The 24,204-nt window shown below is 38.0% G+C and overlaps 1 protein-coding gene across 1 annotated transcript in view; it reads right to left on the reverse strand.

Moving 5' to 3' along the window:
- The window catches only part of PDSS2 (decaprenyl diphosphate synthase subunit 2), a 118,513-nt gene that overhangs the window by 55,921 nt on the left and 38,388 nt on the right, over positions 1-24,204 (reverse strand). Inside the window, exon 2 of the mRNA XM_031054085.2 lies at positions 14,453-14,584. Coding sequence (XP_030909945.2) covers positions 14,453-14,584 — 132 coding nt within the window. The remainder of the gene's footprint in view (positions 1-14,452; positions 14,585-24,204) is intronic.

Consider the following 24,204-nt stretch of genomic DNA (forward strand, 5'->3'; position numbering starts at 1 on the left):
CCACTCCTGCTGAGCTATTCTGCTGTTACACAAAATGCTGAATTATTCATTCAGACAGATGGCAAAACAGTGAAAAAAGTCAGTCAGTCTGCAAGAGATTATAGGGGAGAAAGGTGGGACACCTGGACCTGTTCCACAAAGTTACTGGGAGGGAAACATTACCTGCTCAGGCATTCCTGACCTGCTGTCCTATATTCCTGGGTGAAGACGATTTTTCTGAAGATTCAGACAGTCCCAGGGATTTGCATCCCTTCAAATACTTAAGGGAGCCAAACCTGGACTTCCTGCATTGTCAGTGAATACTTAGTGGCTAAAGAGCACAGAGAAATGTTAGCAGCACATCTCCAGTTTAGGAACACCCCTAGATAATTTCCTAGTTAAAGGAGCAAACAAATCCTACCCATGATTTTGCAATTTTTTGAAAGATAATAAAGCAGGTTTTCTTTAATAGGATCTTAAAAAATAATAATAATTAAAAAAAAATCTTACAAAACTAAAAAGAATTCTATTAATTCCAGGCAATGCAAGTCTATGATAACTGAACAGGTACTGTGATAACCAAATACAGTAAACAGTGTTCTATCAACAACAACAATTTGCATCAAGTTCATTCTACTACCTGCCAGTTGTACAGCTCATTATGGACAAAACTACCTTCCCCAACAAGGTGGCATTTCCACCAGCAGACACTGGCAAATATGAAACAAATATGAAACTTGTGCAATGTGAAACAAACACAAGTCCCTGATTAATTATAAAATCCAAAGGGCATCAGGCTAATTTAAAGGTCTAAGCAGAACATAGCAAACATTATGCAGCAGTCTTACAGTTATTTTCACATTAAGTTTCCAGACAATTCAGAATAAGTTTGAATTCTGTAATGTTAATTCAAAAATGGAAAACCAGTGGCCAATTCCAAGAAAGCCGATCACAAGCAAGCCCACCTCTGCACAACTACCAGTGGTCTAGAAACAATAGAATCATCACCAATTCCTTAAACTGCAGTAGTGTGTTTTTTATAGCCGAAGGTAAAAATAAGACATTTGAACCCAGTGGGGTTGAAGAAGAGCAAGACAAAAGAAGAGCTTAAAATGGAGCTAGCTTTACGCTCTTTTTTGGTTTACTGAAGTGAGCAAGTTGCAGGTATTTTAATAGGAGTCTGAAAAAGGCAGGATAAGAGGTGAACAAAAGCTTTGGCAAGAGCTGCTGTAGCCTGGCCTTTGAAAAAATGGGATGGTAGGATACATGATGCAAGGAAAGAACAAAACTCAGAGCTGAGTAAGGCTTTTGATTCCTTCCCTTATGACAGCAGCATGTGTTAGCCAGAGTGCTTACAGAAGGACTCTAGGCATTACCCAGGATACCTATCCATCCAGGGTTACCTAGATTTGTTCTATAAGCCCTTAAAACCAAGTATCCTCCTATTGCATCTCTTAAATCTACTCCATAACAAATTTTACATCATGGTTTAAAAATAATTACTATTCTGTGGTTTATTTAACCAAAATATTTAAATACGTGCACTAAAACCAACTGTGAAGGGAAATAAAAAGTCTCACATGCAGGTAAGTGGAAGAAACAGGCTGCTAACAATTAATTTTATGACAATTCTTTCTCTGATATTAGCCATTCCTCAGCCCTCCAAGACTTTGAAGCATTGCTATCATTTTATCTGCAATGACTATGGGAGGTGGTTTGAACCAACATAACAGAAATTCCCATTCCTGTGTAGTGGAACTATGCACAGACCACCAGCATGAATTATCACTCCCAGTGTTTCTCTGAAATATCTCTGAAGAGTTTGTCTATAATTGTATTCAATGTAGCTGAAAGTTAAGGTGCAGTAACCACGACATTAAAGCTCTGCTACTAATAACACTTGAAATACACAGAACTTCTTTATGTGAGAGAAAAGAAGGTAACCTTTTTATGCAGTGAAGAATGAACACCTGACAAATAAGTGTCATGGGTTCAGCCGTGGCAGTCATTTTTCTCCTTCTTGTAGCTGGTGCAGTGCTGGGTTTTGACTTCTGGGCTGGGAACAGTTGCTTGATAGCGAGCATGTTTTGAGGGTGTTTTTGTTTAAGGCTTTTTCTGAGCATGTGTTCTGCCGGGGAGGAGGGGAGTCCGGGAGGCAGGAGAGACAGGACACCTGACCCAGGCTAGCCAATGAGGTATTCCATACCATAGCACGTGATGCCCAGGATGCAACTGGGAGAGAGAGCGGGGGGGGGGAAGCGCTGGAGGAAAATGGAGTAGGGAGCACGGGGTGCTCGGGCGGGCAGGGTGGGGTGAGTTATGGGTCGGTGGCTGGTGGGGTGTTGTATTCTCTTCACTTGTTATTGGCTGTATCATTATTATGTGGAGTAGTAAATGGCAGTGGTGATTTTTTGTGTTATGCCTTAGCTATTAAACTGTGCTTATCTCTTTGGATTCTCTTTCCTAACTCTCCGGGAGTTGGGGGATTTGGTTTAAACCATGACAATAAGCAATTCTGTTAAGAAACTAGATTGTTCGTATGTCTAACTGCACAAGAAAATGCATGAAAAAATACAGTGTGAATCACCAGAACACAAGGTACCAGATAGGGCTGGGATTTATTTTATATATATAAATATGTATATATTTTATTGTGCTTATATAAAACATGCTATATATTCTGAAATACCAATAAATATCCAACTCACAGAGGGGAAAAAATAAAAATCAAGCCATACACTGCTTGCACAACCACAGGTACTTCATACTATCAAAGAAACCTGTCCTTCTGAACAGCTATAACAGCATTTATGTTAGTCGGCGATAAAAAGTATGGTCATCACACCTGCTCTCTTCTTCCCTTCTGAACTTTCAATGTTCAGAACTGGATAGGGACATCAATACCATAAATTAAAATGTTTTATTATAGGAATGTTTTTGCTTTTCACAAAGCAGAAGTATGCAGCAGATGGGTAAGGCCTGCTACGTACAAGGAAGGAGACTAATAGCTAAAGGGAGACAGCAGACTTCTCGGAGACCTTGCCCCTTACACCAGGTGTGTTGACAGAACTGCCAGCAGGGAAAGGATAATAAACCTTTCGGAGCAAGGCAATGACTGCTGCTTCTGGGACCATATCAGCATAGTACAAGCATTTGGTGCTGTTGATGTCTGGAGTATTGTGGAATATTGAGAAAATGTCTTTTGATGAAAAAAATAACCTACTATTGTACCACTAGCGTAATTTCCATCTATTTTTACTTTATTTACAGCAGTTCTATATGGTACCTGCAAATCTTATGCTTTCATTTTTTTTTTTGTCCTTTCATTCCAGAATGATTCAATCTACACACTTTAATAAAGGATAAAATGTTATCAACCAATTCAAGCAACATTAACCTCTAGTGAGTGGGGGTGGAAAGACAGCTATATGCTAATAAGCCACCTTCAAGAACAAGTTAATTTCTGCTGAATTCTTACCTGAATCCATCAAATAGGATCCTTTATTGATTGCAGTCACTACTGTAGTTTTGCTAAGATTCAATTTGCTGACTGGAACAGCACATGAATCTAGCTGAACTTTTTGTACTGGTTTTATTACGAGAATATCAGAAGCCAGAATGAAATTTCAGCTCTAAGAGACTGATGTAAGTTTTCCAAAAAACACTGTTCTGGTGAAACATAACAGTTACATGAAAGAAATCAGAAATACTGCACAGTATCTGAAAAGTTTCATCCCTTTCTGGAAATATTAGATGCAAAATTTACTTGACTGCATCTTCTCTTTCTACAAAAAGTACACACAAATTTGGACAAGTCCTTGGAAAAATTTAAAACTGCAACTGCAAATACTTTAACAGACTTCAAGAGTTGGGCAATCAAGCTCCTAAAATCTCACATGCACTGAAAGTGCTTCATAATCATGCTGTCAGTGCTGATCAGAAGTTTTCAATTGCTGCAAACACTAGAAAAACACATCAACTTTCTGATTTCTTTTGACGGCCCAAGCACCTTCTCAAATACAGCAAGTTTAGAATACCATGTTGTATTCGTATTCTTGAGATCTTTATCCTTAATTCTCCAACTCTTTATTCCCCTTCTCAAATCACTTACCATTTTCATCATACATGTTTCTAGTAACTTAAATTCAGAATGCAACCATTATCTCCAAATCTGGACAGGCTAGTCTTGCAATTCGTCTATACCTAAAACCTCTTCTTAATTTAAGTAACAATTTAACTTTCGTCTTAATCTAATAGCCAAGGTGTAACAAACAAGGACTAACATTCTGCATTCCAATCTACTGAAATGCCATCTCATGCCCATTGAAAATGTTTCTGTGAAGATGATTCATTTCCATGAGTCATTTTCATTAGGTTAATTCTTGCTACTCTTCCTTAGTAATTTTTCTTCCACTGCTGCATCAAAAAAACCCAAACCGCTTTCCTTGTGAAGATGTAGATCTACCATATAAAGACATCAGCACGTACTCTTATTTCAGTCAATGTCTACTTCAAAAGGAGCCAGCCCAAAAATTTGTTTCTCTCAGTTCAGCTGTCACCTCCTGAAGAAAATTCAGTTTCTGAAATAAGGAATTTTTGATTTTACATTCTTCTCCAGAGTTCAACTTAGAACCCTTCCTCACCCCCTCCAAAAACAAAACAAACCAACACAACAACCACCATGTCACGTGGAAGTTTTAGGCAATCTTCATGCCAAAGAAAAATTATTACCACCCTTAACAATCCTGGCTATAGCACTATGGTAAGTGGTAGATTCTCTCTCTTTCCTTGTATTTCCTCTAGCTACCAACCTGTATGCACTCACAGGCCCACTCTTATACTGGAATATATTACAAATATTGAGGATTCTTTGTCCAGCAACACAATGTCCTGTCTACACCACTCACAATAACAGGCTGGGGGGAGGGGGGTGGTTAATTATTATTATTATTTGCTTTACAAGCATCTCAGAGCTGACAAATTCCACAGGATAATCTACTGAAAATTAAAGGCCAGATACCAATGAAACAACTGAATTAATTAATTTACTTAATATATAATGTGATCAGGGTCCAGAACATGCTGTTATTTCAAGTGGAAGAGAATGGATGTTGCATGGTCCTTACACAGTCTCCTGAACTCTAAACAGAAAATGATACCTTCTGAGCTAGGAGGTCAACGCTCATTTGCAGTCAGGCCCACTCTTATTTATACTCAATCCCAAAACAATCTGTTAGCACCACAAAAACAGCATGTTCCCCGTATATATTCAGATGCGCCACAGATAATTACATAATTCTATATACACATACTTGTGGAGAATAATGAAGACTGCCTCAACTCCATCCCAGCAGATGAAAAATTCTGTAGTATCTTCAGTTACGTTATATCAAAGTACTGACTGAATCATATTAATAAAACTAATACATATGGTAAGCCTTGTCATGCTTCATACTGCTACAATTTTTTGAGTGTATTAGAAATTTGTATTGAAACTGAATAACTGTATAGCAAAATTTGTCAAGGAAGAAGTTATTAGGTTGTGCTTGGGAACAGGACAGCTGGTACTTCAGCAGATGGGAAAGCATGGGAGGTATTTTGGGATTTGTAGGACAAATAAATTATACAGATACATGTACTTAAGAACTTGCTGTGAAGCTATTGGTCATACTGACATCATGATTCTGATGAATAAGCAGTCCCCAGAGCTGTTCTGTGCTTTCATCACAGCACTGGTTTGTGCTTAGGTGATGGCTGGAAATTTCTCTTTACAAATACTATTTTATTTTTTGCAAAGAAAACATGAAAGTTCTTAAGCAGAAGTTTATTGCAAGGGAAAGATTTTACAGCAAACCCAAAGACCAGCTCTAATGAAGTGGTCCGATGCATGGAGATGCCAGGGAGGCTGTGCTCGGTCTTGTTACCTACAGTTCATCAGGCCTTTCTTGGAAAAGTTTCCACTAAGGTGAAGATAGGACTTTGTTGCTCCCACAGCTGCTCCTGACCCACTGCAGAATTTTGTCATTGCTGCAGTGTTTTGTATGCTACGCTGCACATTGTGGCAGCCCAGTAGTCATTTCACAAGCAGTGAGAGGAGGAAGCTCTAGGAGACAGCAGGCAGTGTTATGATTTCTCCAAGGTAAACTATTTCTACCATGCTTTCTGTGATACTGAACATCACTTCCTTTTTTGAAAAACAAAACAAAACCCCTTTGTAATAGACGTACTGAGTTTACCTTCCTCAGCTATCTAGTGCTAACCAGACATTCTGAATTAGATTTGAGTCCAGATCTCTGCAGTCTTTCATTAGCTTTAATGCAGTGCCTTTTGATTTATTCCACAGCATAAGGAGAGGACCTTTTCATATCCAACGCATAACTGCTGTATTTGCACACACTGTGTATGCTGAAAACAATAAAAGTTAATGAAGAAAAGTACTGGTTGTAACGAATTAGTAATATTGTTAGATTTATGTTTGGAGTTTATTGTTGTAGGTGGAAGATGATCAATACGAATATATAATCAAGCTGTATGTGCTTTTCATCTCCTGAGACTCGTCTTGTAAATGAGATGAAGAATCTCACGGGACTTATCCTAGAGAGCAAAAACTAAATAGAATAATTCAGAATAAGAGCTTAGATTTCTTCTCACTGAAACTAAGGGGAAGTTACCAAGGACTGGGAAACAAAATTATACGTCTTAAAGATTATAAAAGACACTACTGCTCATATTTTGAGATACTTCTGCCATTATCTTTCAAACAAATAATTTTGTCAAGAGTACTGTACTTATTAATGTACTTTGATACTGAAAATTTTAGGGCCATGCATTTTCTCTGCTGGTTAATTAGTTAAGCTTCAAAAGCATATGTTAATTGGGATACCACACCTTCACTGAAAGCCAGCCTTCCAGAAGATAGGAATAAGAACAGTAGGTCCCAAAGGAAATTATATCTATGATAAAGAGTCCTAATATGCCCCAGTAAAGGTGAGGACTGATTGTTATGGCCTATTGTTACTATAATTAGAAGTCAAACACCAATTAGCAGTTCCATTAATAAAATTAATCTCCGCAATATCTGCAGCTGAGACCCAGGGCTTGTGTGCAATAAGCCAATGTGAATTTAAAGTGCAACAGCTATTCTGCACTAAAGCTCACACTTTGAATATTTACACCAGACAAAAGAAAAAAAAATGCTCTGCCTTCTTTGAGTTTAAAGATGTTCTATTGTGACTTACATGACTGATGGGAAGAGATGCAATGCAGCATGAAGTTTCCCAAACTCTCCTGACAGTCACTCCCTTTGCAATGCACCAGGTGAGGGTAACCTAATTCAGTTTTCCATTACTAACAAACTCAGACAAATAGTAATGGAAAAACAAACAAACAAAACCCCAAACTACAAAATGAAGAGAAAAAACCCACCAAACTCTACCTTTTTACAGACACGGAAGTACTCTTCACATAACACGAGTACATGACAGAGGTAGACGTAATTTATTTACTTCAAAATACAAAGGTAAGAAACAGTAAAGTAGAGTCTCCCAAGTTACGACACTGTACAGTTCAGAATATGGAAACAGAAAGAAGGGCAAGGTCTGAAGATGAGGTGAAAAGTCACACACTCATGCTCTTTGTATAGGAACCAAAATAATAATTTCCATTGTCATACTTTGTTTTTATTTCATCTGAGTTTATTTCATCTTTTACAATAACTTTCCAACAGATAAACCTACACCATGAAAGCCAGAAAGAAGGCTTTTATAACATCTAGTAGCAAAGAGGTCAAGGCAACCTCTAAGTGCCACTTACACTGTTACAAGACAATTAATCTCACCTTCACCAAAATCTACTCATGTTTGCCATGGCTTATTAGCCAAGAGGCTTTGTAAGGGATTTGCATTTTCCTTTTTTCCTTTTAAAGGGAGACTATCTGATTCTTTGTGTGGAACTATTAATTAATCAAATAGAGATTTTGGAGACACATTTCAGCTGGAAAGCATTTAAATGATTACTAAAAATTGCAAACACCTTTAAGCTAGTCTACAGTAGAAAGAATTTGCTGGCAAAACTTTACTGGTGAGGTGAGCAAGTGAAGGTACAGCTTGTACAGTAAAAGACCTCCTTTGCAGGGTAACATTTACCTGCTCCTAAACGAGAAGGTAGGCCTTTGCTGTTGTAGTCACCTGCTCCAATTGGAGATTTGACCATCTGCTGATTCAAGACCAGCATTACCATCTCTCAGCTGTTAGGCTGCATTCACAAGGACAGGACAGAGGCTACTTGCCAATAACTGGAGCTTTCAGGGATTGCAGAGCCCAAAGTACACATCCTCATGGAGTATTCTGTTTTATCACTCAAAGTGTAACACCTTTCACAGTTTCTTTTTTCAAGGTGTACTCACACCTCATCCACTGTTACGCTAAATACACAGAGTATTGCCATTTCCGATTCCTCTCAACCATAAAATCCCAGTTCAACAGCAGTCCAGGACAGATGCAGAAGTAAAATCAACAAACAAATGCTCATTTGTGTATATCTGTGCAGACTGCAAGTCTCAAAACACACTATAACCACTATATAACCTCTGCACTTTTGACTATGCTACTCCATATTTATCTTTACAAACTGAAGTTGTCTAAGGATCATCAGTCACATAGCTTCAATTCCCTAGAGGCAGCCTGATTGTTTTTCATGCATACAGCAATTAAAGATTGCTCTAACAAGCACAGCATCGCCTCTGCTACACCTGCCATGGCATGGGTTTTGGAGAAAGAACAGACAGAGCTGCAGATGGTGAGCTGTCACCTATGAGAAATGGAAGAGATTCCTAGTGTCCCCACTAATATACAGCAACTTTTGGTGGCGTATCCCTAAAACAGACAAGACCTCTAAGCTTGTGTTCTCACAGTAAGTGTTGACACAGCCCACATTACTAATTCTGAAAATCTGGGATGGAAAGCTCTTTGGATATTTTATCTCTCAGATGACCTTATATGCCAGCATCAGTGTGGCCTCTCATGAGCTACATATTCATGAGTGCACAGCAACTACAGCATTAAAAAAAGAGCATGAGGCCACAGACAGGGCGCAGAAAGTTCATTCATCTGTTTAAAACACATTTTGATTATCACCCTATACAGACTATGGTCTTGAAAGACCTGACTTTCATGAAGAAAACTAGATGAGTCTGACCTCATTGCTGGAGGTTGGTCTACAGACCTGAGATCCCTTCCAACTTGATTTATCCTGCAAACCCAGATGTACTATCAGCAGCACCTGATTTACCCTAAAAAGAGGGTAACAAAAGGTTGTACTTCCTCTGAAAATGGTGGAAAGCTCTTTGGAATCCAGGGGAAGGAAATTAAGGTAAAGCTTTGGTTTAATATCTAGAAAAGCTGCGAATAAGCTAGATGGAGCTGCAAAGGGACAGAGCAATATGTCCTCCGTGCTTAGAATGACACCTACCTGTCTGACTGCTTTGCAACCAAAAAAACTTCCCAGCAGAAAAGAAACTAATAGATGAATAAACCTTCTGGTTAAGATGGGGTACTTCTTGGAGAACTTTAAGTTGCAGACCAATGTTCCTTTAGAGAAGGTGAGAACAAGATGACTTTGGCACAGCCACAATAACAAAGACCATGTAAAATCCAACTGTGTGATCGTGTGTCTGTCTGCAAAAAAGGGTAACCAGGACTCTTAAGAATTACTGCTGGAACCCAACCAGCAAAAGACCCATCACCATAACAAGGAATTGGCATCTGCTGCTGTCTTCCACTTAAATTGGGCTTTTGTTGCAAGAAACATCAATGTTGGTTCCAACATTGTTACTAAAACATCAAATAAAAGGAATATACATTCATAATCATTGTCACTACAGTATTACCACCACTCTTCCAAGCAGCAGGAAGAATTGAAATTCAAAGACAAGTTTATCCAGTGAGTATCATCATCTTGTAGGAAAGCATGTTCATCTTGGAAGAGAATAACTCCTGGAGCTTTAAAGGCCAGCTGCACCATTCTGTGACTGAAGAGGCAGGGACAGAGGCCAGTATTGATAATATCAACCCAGAAATATGTCTGCTGGATTTAGCAGGTTTTAGTACAGATCTCAAATATTCCATTCCCCACATAGGCACATGCTGAGTTTGGTAGAATAGAAAGGTCTTTGCCTATCAATAACCATAGGATTCACCAGTATGAATACCCAGGCAGATTTGACTGAAAAAGATATAGATTTTTAAGCCTCTGACAAGCATCCAAGGAAATCTGCAGAGCTGACTCAATGGATGTCAGCACCAGAGGGTATTTTTGACATTGGCATCAATGGCAAAAAGAAGAAAAAAAAAAAAAAAAAGGCAAACCATGAGAGAGAAGAAAATAACTTGCTGTATTAAAGCCAAGGGTACTGAGGCCTGAAGAGATGGTGTAATTTTGTTCTTTGATGTTACTTACATTTTAAGCTGCAACAGAGGCTATGTTAGGAATTCATTACTTAATATGAAGCCAAGGAGATTCCTCAGTCCCCAGCCAGTAGTATCTGACAGTGCCAGACATGAACAGAAAAAGATGCCCCTTTTGGGTATTTAGTGAAAGGACCCAAGCCAGTCTTGGTATTTTCAACTATAAGAATCTAGCTCCAATTATGAAGCATAAAGCTGTAAGTGTTCAGAAGCAATATGATCCTGGAGCTTTAATTAAAAACTTCACTTCCAGCAGCAAAGGAGAAAACCAGCAAGCTGCATACTTGACTATCTGAGTGATTTTTGTTCTGAAAGAGGGCAAGAGAATGTCAGACCAGTATAATCACTGGTTAGGAAATGGTCTTATGAAATAAACCTCTTATGAAACTCTAGGCTCTTCTGTCACATCTAAGACATTCTCTAATACTATTAACGTGATAAATTATCATTACTTAGATTCCACCTAAACCCAAAAGTGAGTTCTGCTTTCTCTTTGGCACAGGAATAGGAAGGAGTTTCAAGGGAATACTGGATGTATGCTTTGCTTAAGTGACAAAGGCAATGACATCAACCCTTACATGATACTACTTGCATATGCTGTAGGGAGCGCTGCACTTCAGCATTACATTTGCGATGCTTCCATAGCCAAGGAAATGGTTTCCTAAAGGTTAAGAAAACAGCAGAAAGTTTTAACTTTAGGAGGTCTGTCCAGCAGCTGAAATAGAGCTGTTTATCATACTGCTACTTCATCCTCTTTTGGAATCACTGGTGCTGAGCTGGAAGCAAAGCCAGGTTCTTTTTCCCACCAACAGGAATACAACCAGGTTGCTGGCAAACTGATAGTGAGGTAGCTGTATAGAGTAAAGCATGCCAAGCAGGCTTTTACAACATTTCCCCCTTTATCTTCAGCATGGCTCATAAAGCAACCAGCAGTTACTATGATATTCTTGCAAACAATGACCCCCACGACCCCAGCTCAATGCGGGCAGATCACGTCTCCTGCAAATTATTAAGTGTTAAAGCTGGAGGCAATGCTGACCAGAGGCAGCACCATATAACTATATTAGTCCTATTCCTGTAACTACCTAAATAGTAATCCTCATTATTCTGGAAAAGATTGCTCTCTGGTAGCAGGCACCATTTTTGTTCCATTGTGTACCAGTAAAACACAGATGCCAGCTAAGCAACTACCTAATCTATTTTTATACATATAAGTCAATTGTCCCATGAACTGACATATATAGAGAACAGGAGAATAGGATTAAAACCCATTTTTGTGCTATTCCAAATTCAGCTCTCGGTGTCTTTCTGTTTTAATTGTAGTTATTGTATTGCTTGCTTATATTGTGATTTAGGAACATAAAACAAGGAGAAGAGGTTATGCAGAGCATGCCAGATTCCAGGATGAAAAAAATCCACCACGTTTCTTTGTGCTTTTTTAAGTTAAATAATTATCATACTGTTACATATTCCTGGTCACAGATTGCACATTTAGTGCAGTACCAGATACAGTGAACTGATGTAACCTGGCTATTCACTGCGGACTGAATATTTAAAGAGAGCACAAGAGCTGGTTCCAACACAAACAGTGGGAAAAGAAAGACTGGGCTGGTGCAATTGCTGACAACTACTGGAACAAATTAGCTCATGCTCAGATTTCAGGAATACAATTAATTAATCACAACTAAGTACCCTAAAATCAAGTGAGCCATATCCCAGCTAATAGTCCACAATATAACGTTCACAGCACGTATCAGGCAATGAAGATGCTCATTACAGTGCCAGAACTAGTGTTTCCAGAAAAATATTATATATAAATATGAAGTAATTATATGGCATGGCAACAAAAAGAGCTGTAGAGTTTACAGCTGAGCTGAAAATCTGTAAGAATCTGTTTCCAAAAAATACTTTTTAAAGCTGGAGACATATGAACGATAACGTATTAGGCATATTTCTTCAGATCACTGAGGGATATACTTTGCCTTTGATCTATACATCTAATATACACACTGTAACCAAGAGAACAAACAAAAATGTACTAATGGAAAACAATGTCCTTTTGCTCCTACTCAGGAGAAAGCAGTTTGCAGAACACTATTTGTAATACGTAAAACAACCACAAAAGCCCTTTAAGATCCCAATTTTACAAGCTGCCTGTTCTCTTAACTTTATACAATGGAGAAATCAAAATCAGAAAATAGACTCACTTTTAAGAGCATATTTGGAAGAGTACCTTAGATAAAGAAAGTAGTCCAAAGCCAAAGCCCATTGTGACCTCAGCAGAGGGCAAGAAATGCCCACTATGGCACAAAAAAGAATCAACACATTGGCATTCTCCTAGTGTGTAGCAGTTTGCCCATATTTACACAATGCTACAGACTTAAAGTGTCGTTGAAAATCTATTTAAAGTAACAACTCCATGGTTATCACTTTTGCAGCCAGTAATGAACCTTAAGTGAACCTGTGTGTGTATATTCAAAACTGCTTCATTTTTGGAGTACCTTTGTAACTCTGAACTAGGTATTATAATGGCTATTGACTTGCTCAAACTTAGATTATTAGGCTAGATTTTCAGCTGGTTGAACTGGCATAGTTCCAATGATGTCCATTTACATCAAATGGCTCATTGTTAATTCAAGGTCTTATTTGCTCCTTAATGAATACTTCCACTAGTCACCTTCCCAACGGCAGCTTTAAATGCTCAAACATTACCTCCATGGTCAGAATTACCATACTCAAGAACTTATCAAAAATAATGCTTTTCCTCTCCTTCTATGAGACATACCTGAGGTAAGCTTTTTTAATCATTTACGAAACAAACTAAAACACCTCCTGTGCCATAACTAACTAGGATTATGCTTTCATACAGCATCATTTGCATATAAATATAAAAATTTTACAACCCTAAGGGGACATTATGGATGAAACAAAACAAGAATGGAATTAAACAGCTAAATGGACAACAGAGCCCTCCATAACAAGCCTTTTACAGCCTTGTCTTTTTTCTTACTTATTGTTATTTCTGTCTGTACCCATTCACACATATTTTTCATCTCTGTTATTTCAAGATGCTACATACATTTTAACATCTTTGTTTGGTCTTTCGATTTTACAATGCTATCTCTGCACTTCTAAAACAAATGAGGATACAAACACTCCACTAAGCTTGTCACAGTGGTCAGAAACACAACTGACTGAAGATACGATTGACTGTTCTCCCAGCCAACCAACACTCGCCATTTTTCACAACGATTTCAAAAATTCAAATTTTACAATTTTTCAACCAAATCTCACTCATTATCTCAGTGGAACAGTTAACTGTCAAACACACAAAGGAGAGCAGCCACTCTTTTTGAGTTCTGTTGTTACTAGCATTAAGTAATTTAGTTTAAATGCCTAAAAAAATATTCAGGAACTCAATGAAGTTGAATTATCTCAGTGAGAGCCTGAGAAACCTCAACGGTAAGCTCAGTAATTCTGCTGCAAATTCTGGGAGGTAAAGACTTTACTCATGCTGCTTTTTTGTGAGGAAATATCCTTCTAAAGGTCTACAGCAAAATCTACATGCTCAGGGAAACCAACTGGTATTCCACAAGACTAGCAATCTGACTGAAATTTCTAGTGAGTAGATGTACTTGAGTAACACAAATCTATTATTCTATGATTCTATGAACATCGGAGTAACTCAAACTGAAAATATTCTAACAATTTTACTTTTTTGATTCTGAGTACAACTTCACAAACTTTCAAATAACTATCTTGACCCCAAAATATTTAATCTGGTTGTGCCCCAAAGCCACAATTTAGATATAAACATGGATATTGTAACAGCTACACAAAAATTAGGAAATACTTTTCACCACGGAAAGCATGAGGAACAAAGTTTTGTGATTAGGTAAATATTTATTTTCCTTAATGGCTGAGCAGGCCACTTAAGATGCCTTGATACCACCATGAAGTAGCCCATCAAATGTACTTTGGTGTATCTTGCTAAAAATGTTACTACATACCTGGAATAAATTCCACTGACCATGTTGTGCTGGAAAGAGATATCTCCTGTGCTGGGTCCAGCAGCTTTGGAAATAAGCAATACGACCAAGCCCCGCATCTGTAAGTTATTTCGGCTATCATACACAAAACCCCTGGAAAAAGGACAGAAAAAAAAATCATGTTTTCACAAGCTACTTTCACTAGTCATACCAGAGTGAAAAGAAAAACTCAGATCTCAGTCTGCCATCATTTCATCAACTCCTTAATATTCACATTTACATGGAAATAAGCAACAACTATGAATCCTAAACAAAAGAACTGCTTTGAATGCTCCACGTGTAAATTGGGGGACAAAAGGAAACTGCCACCAAATACGTATCTGTTGAAAGCAATTCTAAACGACCATTTAGGTACACCACCTCAGAAATCAACTTTTTTTAAAGCAAGCTTAGTTTTTCCTTTTTGACTTTAATGTCTCCAATTGCATTCTTCCTGTCCTTGTCAAATGCTTTCTAGTTCATATGTTCATCAATTAGGCTAAATTGCTAGAAGAGAAGACAATACATTCCAGATGCTATTAAATTTGTAAACTAATTTCCAATAAATAAGAGCCCTTATCTCTGATATAATAAAAATTATTTGTTAAAATAAATCATATAAAGAACTATATCACATTATTAAGCACTTCAACACATTTTATTCCAGAGTACAATTTTGAAGGAAATCAAAACAGAACTGTCTTTGCAACATCCGAGTTAAAATTGAAGACGTTGATCTTGGAAGTGTTTCAATAAAGAAAATAATGGATGCAGCCTAAAGTTTCATCTGGATTTTTTCATTACATCTACAACACTTTACAAAGCAAGAATACCTTCAGTATACTATTTACATGGATGCATAAACATTAAGAAGTCATAATTTAAATAGCTTCCTTCTGCGTGAAAGTTCCTTTGCTACTGCAAATAAAATCTTGACTCTTGAGTCTTTACAGCCTGTTCTATAGTGACAGGAAAATGGTCCAAACTACATGCTCTAGGAGGAGAATGGTAGGGTCCACCTAGGGAACTGGTGCTAGGCAGCTACTGAGCTTGATCTTGAAGTGAACCGATTTGAAGTGAATACTTCCTTCTTCACAGAAGCCCTAAGCTCAGACTGTGCAGCTACATCCTACAAATGCCACTAACAGTTAAGAGGAGGCCAGCATGGCTTTTAACCACAACTCACATTTGTAGCCCTGGCAGGATCTAATTAGCTAAACGAGGCCATGACTTCTTGCCCACATCCTATTTGTTCCTTCTGCAGACTATGAGGATGCCCAACCAGGACAAGTTAGGTGTGACATGTAAGCCCAGTAGTACAGCCTGTCAGGCTCCAGCAACATTCTCTCCGCTCACTTGGTAGAGAAAGTACCAACTTCTGCTGAATTTCCAAGAAAGAATGCAAATGGCTTCAGATAGCTACAGAGTTTGGTTGAACTAAGCTGAGGTTTTAAGAACCACATGGATACCAACCACGCACAAAGCTGAAATTTAGCCAAAAGCAAGCACCACCCACCAATCTTGATCTGCAATAATGCAATTAAGCATTAGTCTCTCTTAACAAAGCACTAAAATGCAAAAAGCAATTAACAGATTACCTTGCTAGCTATCTTAAAATAAGCCAATTAAAATGGTTTTGAAGATTAGGAGAACATGGGTGATCAGTATTTTAGTGGAAGACATTCAGCACAAATTTTAGCACCTTATTTAAGGCTCAACTTTAACTTCCTGAGGAGAAACCATAGAGCCACCAGCTCCCACTTCTTTGATCCTCAAAGAGCCTTTAAAAAAAAACCAGAAAAAATCCAAAACCAAACAAACAAAACATCCAAACAAAAACGCCAAACCCCAGAAACACAATATGACTAAAACAGCATAAAACCAGTGAAAGACAGATGCTATATGTAAGGGCTCACTCCCCTGAGCAGAAGTGATTTCTTTTAGACCAGTCCCCCAATACTTCCCAACCACTGAAGCCTAGGAAAGTTTGCATGGCTCACGTCTCTTCCCAAGAGCACACACTGCAGTCCTACAATGGGGACCTTTACTTTTTATCAGGTACATATAGTGAGGGAATTTGAGGAGGGGACACAGCTGCTTGCCTTCATCATACTATGAATTTATAACTTGCATACCTTTATTCTCACCAAGTACAGAAATAAATATTTTCTTACCATGTTCCAATATACAGTTAACAGAATGCAGCCAAGATAGTTAAACACTGAAAACTCTATAGATTTCTAAAGTCAGAGCCACAATGAACATCAAACTACACAGGGGAAAAAAATACATATAATGAATAATATATAGTGTGTGTACATCCTGTATACAGAATTCCTAATTGTTTGTGGTGGTGTAAGTACTTCTCTGGCTTGAACTTCACTTGACCACATTACTCACAACCACACAGGTTATGCAGATGACGCAACTAAGTCCAAACATGTTTCTTCAATACTATTTACAACTCCATTATTTTTAAAGAACAGTGGTTTTAGGAAAAAAGTTGCTTTTTTCCACATACGTATGCTGGTAAAAGCAGAGTGCCTTATTAAATGTATGAGCCTTTGAGAACTGAAGAACACTTTTTTTTTGTTTTCCTAAGAAAGAAACCAAAATATAGCAAATTATGGGTGATCCTTTTAACAATCAGAACACTGGTTTTTCATGCCCGATGCTCTACAGCTTGCCAAGACACAAAATACTACAGAGGTAGAGAAGAAAGGTGTTCACCACAGGATCATAAAGCATTGGCCTTAAAATAAGCCACTGCTTAAATAGACGCCACTAGAAGTGAAGCACTACAGTACTTTTACCTGATTCAGACTAGGGGAGGAACAGAAGAAGAAAAATACCTGTGCTGAAAATACTCAAAACAGTTTCATAGCAGTAGTAAGAACAAGTGATCAAGAGCTGTTCAGGGGGCTTGAGACACCACTAGCAAGGAATGCCTTGCATTCTTAACAGAAAATTATTAATGAGAAGTGCAGCTGTAGGTGGGAGGGAAGAACAGGACAAAAATCAGATAGTGTAAAGATAAGGAGAAACATGTATATAATTTCTACACCTAATCATATAGCCTATATGTTACATATGGTTCGGATGTAATTTTAGAAAGGATTTTCTATGAATTACCAAGCCAGTAGTCAAAGTCTAACTCCATTCAAAACACGACTGAAGTTGTGTTACTGACATGTAACATATCCACACTAAAGCAAACCGCATTAGACTTGAAACAAAACCTACCATGATCATCCTTTAGACACTAGAAACTACTGCAGCTACTTGACATGGCTTCAGGGGTCACATTCACATTCTGAATTAAGCTCCCAAGAGATATCCTGCACAAGTAGCAGCTACACAAAAGTCTTCCAGATGGTGCAATTAGTCTTGATGGGTATGTGACAGGATACAGGTGCCTCTAGGGAAAAAAAGTGAACTAAAAGCAACCCAAGTGAAATTGTGCACACAGAAAAAGATGCATCAGGCTGACACTCTCTTGGAAAACCTCTGTTAAACACCACAAGTACATGCTTAGGGTACCCAAAAAAGTAACATTAGCACAAGTTTGCTGTTCTGAGTTACAGGCTGAGTATCTTGCAAGCTACATCATCCTCAGGGGACTGCATGCCAAAAAAGGTAGGAAAGTCAAACAATTCTACAATTCAGTTTTGCAAAAGGTTTTTTCTTTTTTTAAAATAAGAAGAGGGGAGAGAGCATGTACTCTAGATATTATCCATGTGACAGAACAACCCATTTGAAAACTAGCAGATTCACAGTTTTAAGTACAGAGCAGCGTTCACAGAAAAAAAAAATCATCTTGCAGCACAGGGGAGAAGGCTCCCAGCTCTGAACATGCGTACTATGACACTGTACAGGCACAAGAGACTCACACCACCCACTCAAGCAATGACACTGGCTAATAGCTAATGTGCTGCAAATTACACCTCCTACTACCAGGGTCCGTCTGCTACAGAGAATAAATCAAGCAAACATGAGCATTTTGATGCTTTGTGTATTTCTCCACATGTGCAGCCATTTCAGTAGACTTTGCATCAACCTCCAATAAATGTCAGGTTTGACTCCATCAGTAATTTACACTTTTATTTTGTTTTACAAAAAAATAGTTAATGCTCTTAATAGGGTTTTTTTGGCCTTTTTTTCATGACATTAAACTCTGAAAGTAAACAACAGAGAAGAAATACAGCAAATATAACAATTACTGTAAGGGAGATATGGACATGGGGGAAATTTCATGGGTGTTAAAATGACAAAGCACAAGCAATGTAAAGTCAACTGACTCTGCTTCTGTCATGAGCAAGACAAAGACATTTGGGAAAAACTAAAACCACTTGGCTAAACATTTAACAACCCCTTTCTGACCCTTCCAAAATATCTTACAATGTCCATTTTATGGGAAATTTGTTTTCTATATTCTTAGTGGTTACATCTCAAGTAGCACTACTATCCATAAGTGTTCTCTCTTCTACTATACCTACTTGCAAAGAGGTGTGGGATTTACAGCTTTCATCAGTTATCCCAGCACACCAGTGGAGTCCCTCTGCCATTGCCCATGTGCATCCTCTAGCCACTGCCCTGCTGGTAGGGGCTGAAATGAACAGATCACTGTCCTTACATCCTCTGGTGATTTTGCCCTTCCTTTCCATATATTTTACTGAAAGTGTCCTACTGACAGAAATCAGTCATTTCACTTTGGGTAATACATGAGCTCTGTTTAGTTACAAAGGGAAGGAAAACAGGGAGAAATATGGGCTGGTGATCAGCCATTCTTCTACCTTCCCACTTCAGATGTCAAACAAAAGGAGAGGAAAAAAATCACCTTTTCCCACAGCTCTAATGAAAAGCAGCTGGGAAAGTCCATAACCCAACCAAAATCAATTATGCTGATGAAGAAGATTTATATGCCTAGAATAATGTCACTGAAAACACAGGCTAGTTTTATGCCGAAGTAAAAATTGTCCTGAAAAAGAAACCCCTCTATTCAAACTGACAATCCTGATGTGACAATATAAACACAGATTTAAATCCATAACTCCTCGGAGAAAATAACATCATGGTTAATTTTGCAGATATACTAAAAAAAAAACCCCAAACAAACCAAAAACTGAAAAAAAAAATTAAAAATCACTCCACCTTTTTAAAATTAATTATAACTCACAATTCTGTATCTAGCAACTAGCAGTAATGCATGGAACTATTCAGCAAGATTGTTCCTCATTAGAAATGCAAGAGTTATACCAGCCTCAGGGCTTTTATCCCATTAGCCTTATTAATAACTTGTCAGAAGTAAATAAGAGAAGAGTCTCCAACATACTCATTTTTTAAATGAATGTTAAACCACTGTATTACAGATGCACTTCTCTGAATCGTAGGATTCACTATATTATCATAGAACTACACTCAAACATGCATACATTTAAATACTCAGAGCATTCAACTTTATACATTTGGTGTATGCTAACAGCAGTCGACAGTGACTTATTTTCACCTGCTACTCAAGTTGCAAGTATATATTAAATATATACTTGGACTTCTGCATAACATACCTTCAGATCATATTAAAAACCCTGTTCTATCCCAGTGTCCACAGCCATGTCTGTAGAGGGGAACCTGCCTTGTCATGACACAGTTTTGATCACAGTTCAGAGAGAAGGGAGAAGAAAAAGTTACTTCAAATGGGGAGAACAGAATTTAAAAATGGGATTTACATTAAATATCCAGCTGTCAGGAAATGATAGAAGGAGGGATGCTCTGAAACCCATGAGCCATCTCAAACACCCACTGAAGACTGCAGATGAGAACATGTGCATTTCAGAAACTTATTCCTGGGCTTGGGCAAGTAAAGAGCCCAATGCATATGGAAAATAAGTCTTGGGGTTGGTGGAATTTCTTTACCTCAAAACAAGGGTTGTGATAGGGCTGGGGCTCATTGCTGTTGTATAACAGTCTAGTAATTAGAGGGGTTTATCCAGTAAGAGCAGATCTGAGTAATGGTTTGGCCAGGCCTGGGGGAGTCGATGTTTCTGTCCCACTTTGCAGGAAGGTGGCAGGTTACAAGGGATGTCTTTGTAATAGCACTCCTGCTGTCTGCCTCTGAGCAAACAAGAGGTCTCAACCCATTAGCTTTGTGAAGCCAATCACAAACACAAGATTTCACAGGCAAAAATCAACATAGGCTCTGGTGTGAAGATGACAGAAGCCTGTCTGCACTGGCTTTTCATGCAAAACCAGATAAATAAATAAACAAGAGGCAATTTCTAAGCACTGTGGCCTTTGCTTATGATACAAAGTAATCTTTGAGTAACTTTGACCATTACACAGTGGGATGCTTGGTTAGTCAAGACCAAGCCAAGATGGTAACTTAATCATGTGCAGAAGAAGTATGGTTGTGGCCCAGTGAGAAAGCACTCACCTAAAAATTATGAGTCCCCAGCTCCCTATTCTATAGGCATAGTTACTGAATAACTTACATAGGCAATGTTGTATCTGTGCTTCCATTTGGCTGGTCTTGGTCTTAAGAATCCTTAATGAGTTACAACCAAGGCTTTCACTGAAAAACAGGCCTCAAAATGCACAGTTCTGAAAAAGCTGCAGCATTTTTCAGGATGCAAAGAACTCCGTAGATTTTGGCAACTTTCCTTGTATTTCTGAAGTCCCAGACACCTACTCAGCTGGGGAGAGTGAGTAAAGATCACTCAACATACACCTAAAATACAGTGTGTATGAAATTTAGGTATTCAGGTGTTTCAGAAATGCATATAAGGTGTCTCTTTAAAACACCCAATATATTCTTCACAAACTGAATAGAAATCTAACTAAAAAGGTCTTAGTTGCTTTATCTTGGAAGAAGTTTGCAGGAATATACCTTCTAGAACAGGAAGGTCCTAAGGGGAGCTTCGAAGGTTCTTTTTAACCTGTGAGAGAGGCTATCTTCTCTTCTTTCTTTCTATCTATCTATCTATCTATCTATCTATCTATCTATCTATCTATCTTCTAACCTGAGTGAGAAAGAGGCTATCTTCTCTTCCATAGAAGAGAAAGTAGCTGTTCAGTTTTCACAGGTTTTGCTTACAAGGAGAAACATTTCTTAACTAAAGGTGAAAAATTCCATGCAAAATTTCATCACTCTGTTACTCATTAAATGTGATCTTCGAGAGACTATATGAGTGAGAAAAACTATGCTTAGAATGACAGCAGGTGACAGACCTTGGAGTCAATGGCATCATTCCCAGGACTAATTTACCACAAGAGGAAGTCTTGGGACATAACTTTCTGAAGGATTTCTAGTTGCTACATGTACCTATTTCTTTCAGCTTTAGTATACATCCTACATATTGTACTGATTTCAGGAAGAAAATTCCAAACACCTTTTAGACACAGCAGTGATAACAAAAGATGGGCCATTCTAGGCAACTACAGAAGTCGGAAGGTTAAATAAAATTGTGGAGATTCAAACGGGCAAGATCCCAAAAAAATCAGATCTCATCATAAAGATGAAGTTCAAGAAGCTACAGATTTTTGGGCAGGTGCAAAGCAATATACTTGGCCTTGGTTCAATGTACTTAAGCATGTACAGCTCCTAGAAATCAATACTGCCCTTCAAATTCTTGAAAGAAGAAAAAACAAACCAGTTTTCCCTGGAGCCTGTAACCCTATTTAGACACTCTATAGTCAGTCTACTATCCACTGCTAGTACTAATGGGCTTCCTAAAGGCAGAGGTTATTTGAATCATTGTGACAAAGATAAGTTACATATTTGTACATTATTTCACAAGTTTTCTGATGTATTTTCTTTAGGATATGTTACCTCTAGAACCAATTGGAGTAGCTTCTGTTAAAAGAAAAAAATGAAAACCATTCTAAGTTCACATTTTTCTGCAAAACTTATGACCAGCTGAGCAGGAAGAGGAAAAAGTTTCACTTGGTAAGAAGAGAACCACCAGCTTTTCCACTTGAAGGAAGATGCACAGCAACAGTTTGCAAATAGAGTTTCAAAATAACTCGTTTGAGGTTGCGTGGTCATTTAAGATCTTGAAACAGCTATGGACATGGAAAAAAAACCAACTCACTATATAAATAAAGGGCAGCTATAATCGGCCATTTATCTCAAATATATTGATTATTCAGAAAAAAAATATTTTAAATAATTCTACCCTCCACCCGTCAGATCTTATGAGTGGTAGGGGCAGGGCAAAAGAGGCTACCTTAAGGATGACACTAAAGATACCACACAGAAAACAAAACCACCAAAACATATTTTAAAACCAACTGTCAGTCTGTGCTGTTTTTCCTGGTCAGTGTTTTCTTGATCTTGGAATGTTATGTGGATAGCAGACAAGCTAATACCAAAAAATGCAGTTAGTGTCTGAGGGCAATTACCCTGACCAGCAGTAGCTTGCAGGTCTGGCACCCTTATTTTTCTAACCACAAATACTTAGACAGAAGCCTAATTTTTGTGTGTCTGATTTCTCCATCAATATTTACTTTATTTAAGCTTTGTGGGAGGTCTAGCACCCCACTGCCAACCAATATAGAGAGGTCTGCTCCAACACAAGACTACCTTTTTGAAAACAGGCTCTCTCAGACACAGGAATATTCTGCTAAGTGAAAAGCAATACTAATATTTTGGAAGAGTTCAGTGAATGACAGAACTAAGATTAGCTTCACAAGGCTAATGAATTCAGACACCTCTGGAGGTCCAGTGTCACTTTGGCAATATTGTAATTGTAAAGCCTGTCATAAAAATGTATTCTGCATTAAATAAACTCTACTTGGGAAATGGAACAATGAAATAGGTCAACTCCTGGCCATTATCTCACGCTGAAAATGCTTGCAGCATGTTTTACAAATGGATGAAACAGAATTACGTACTCAACAATATTTCTAAATAACAACTTAACTGATCTTCATCATTATTCAGATTAATTCTGAATTACAAATATTTACTCCTTAAAAACACTGAAGGCTCTTTATTAGTAGCGAAAAAGAGGTTCCAAATTCTATGCTTCAGTGGATTGTTCTCACTTAAATTAAGCAGCTTAAACCAAATACACAACAGAAGTTCTGCAAATACAAATCTTCCTTTTAAACAGAAATAAACAGAAATCGTTTTAAGTGGCTGAAAAACCAGCAGCACCATTAGTCAAAATGCAGCATCTCTACACGTGTCACTGCCTACTGGAGTTAAGTGGATACACAGAGCAGAAGCTTTTGTAAACCAGCAGAGGGAAAAACCACCTTAAAACGCAGTGGGGAATTAGGACAGAATGCAAGGCAGCGATATGTATGTATGGTCACAAATGGGAAGAAATATAAATACTCCCACATACTATGACAAATGTATATGCATCTAAATACTGTACACTTGGCGCTTTTCAATGGTTTATTAAAAATTAAATTAAAAAAAGCCAACAGTAGAGAACACAGACAAACCTAGACCACAACTCTTACCAGTATTATCTTCATTTGATGTTTTTCTCTAAATTACTGATTCTAGAGAGTCTCTTTTCAGTCAGACTCAGGTAGTAGACTCTGGTAATTAAGATTAATGTGGGTTTTTACTCAGGTAAGAGTATTTTTAATGTGGCCTCCACCCAAAACCCATAGTTCTCACTCCACTGGGTCAATAGCACAGTCAGCCTCGTATGTCTGAACAAGAAAACTTCCTTTTACAAAGATGAACATAAAACCCAACAAATATCTGTCCCTCTTTTCCT

This window comes from Melopsittacus undulatus, chromosome 3 (assembly GCF_012275295.1).
Source record: "Melopsittacus undulatus isolate bMelUnd1 chromosome 3, bMelUnd1.mat.Z, whole genome shotgun sequence".
NCBI classification, from domain to species: domain Eukaryota; kingdom Metazoa; phylum Chordata; class Aves; order Psittaciformes; family Psittaculidae; genus Melopsittacus; species Melopsittacus undulatus.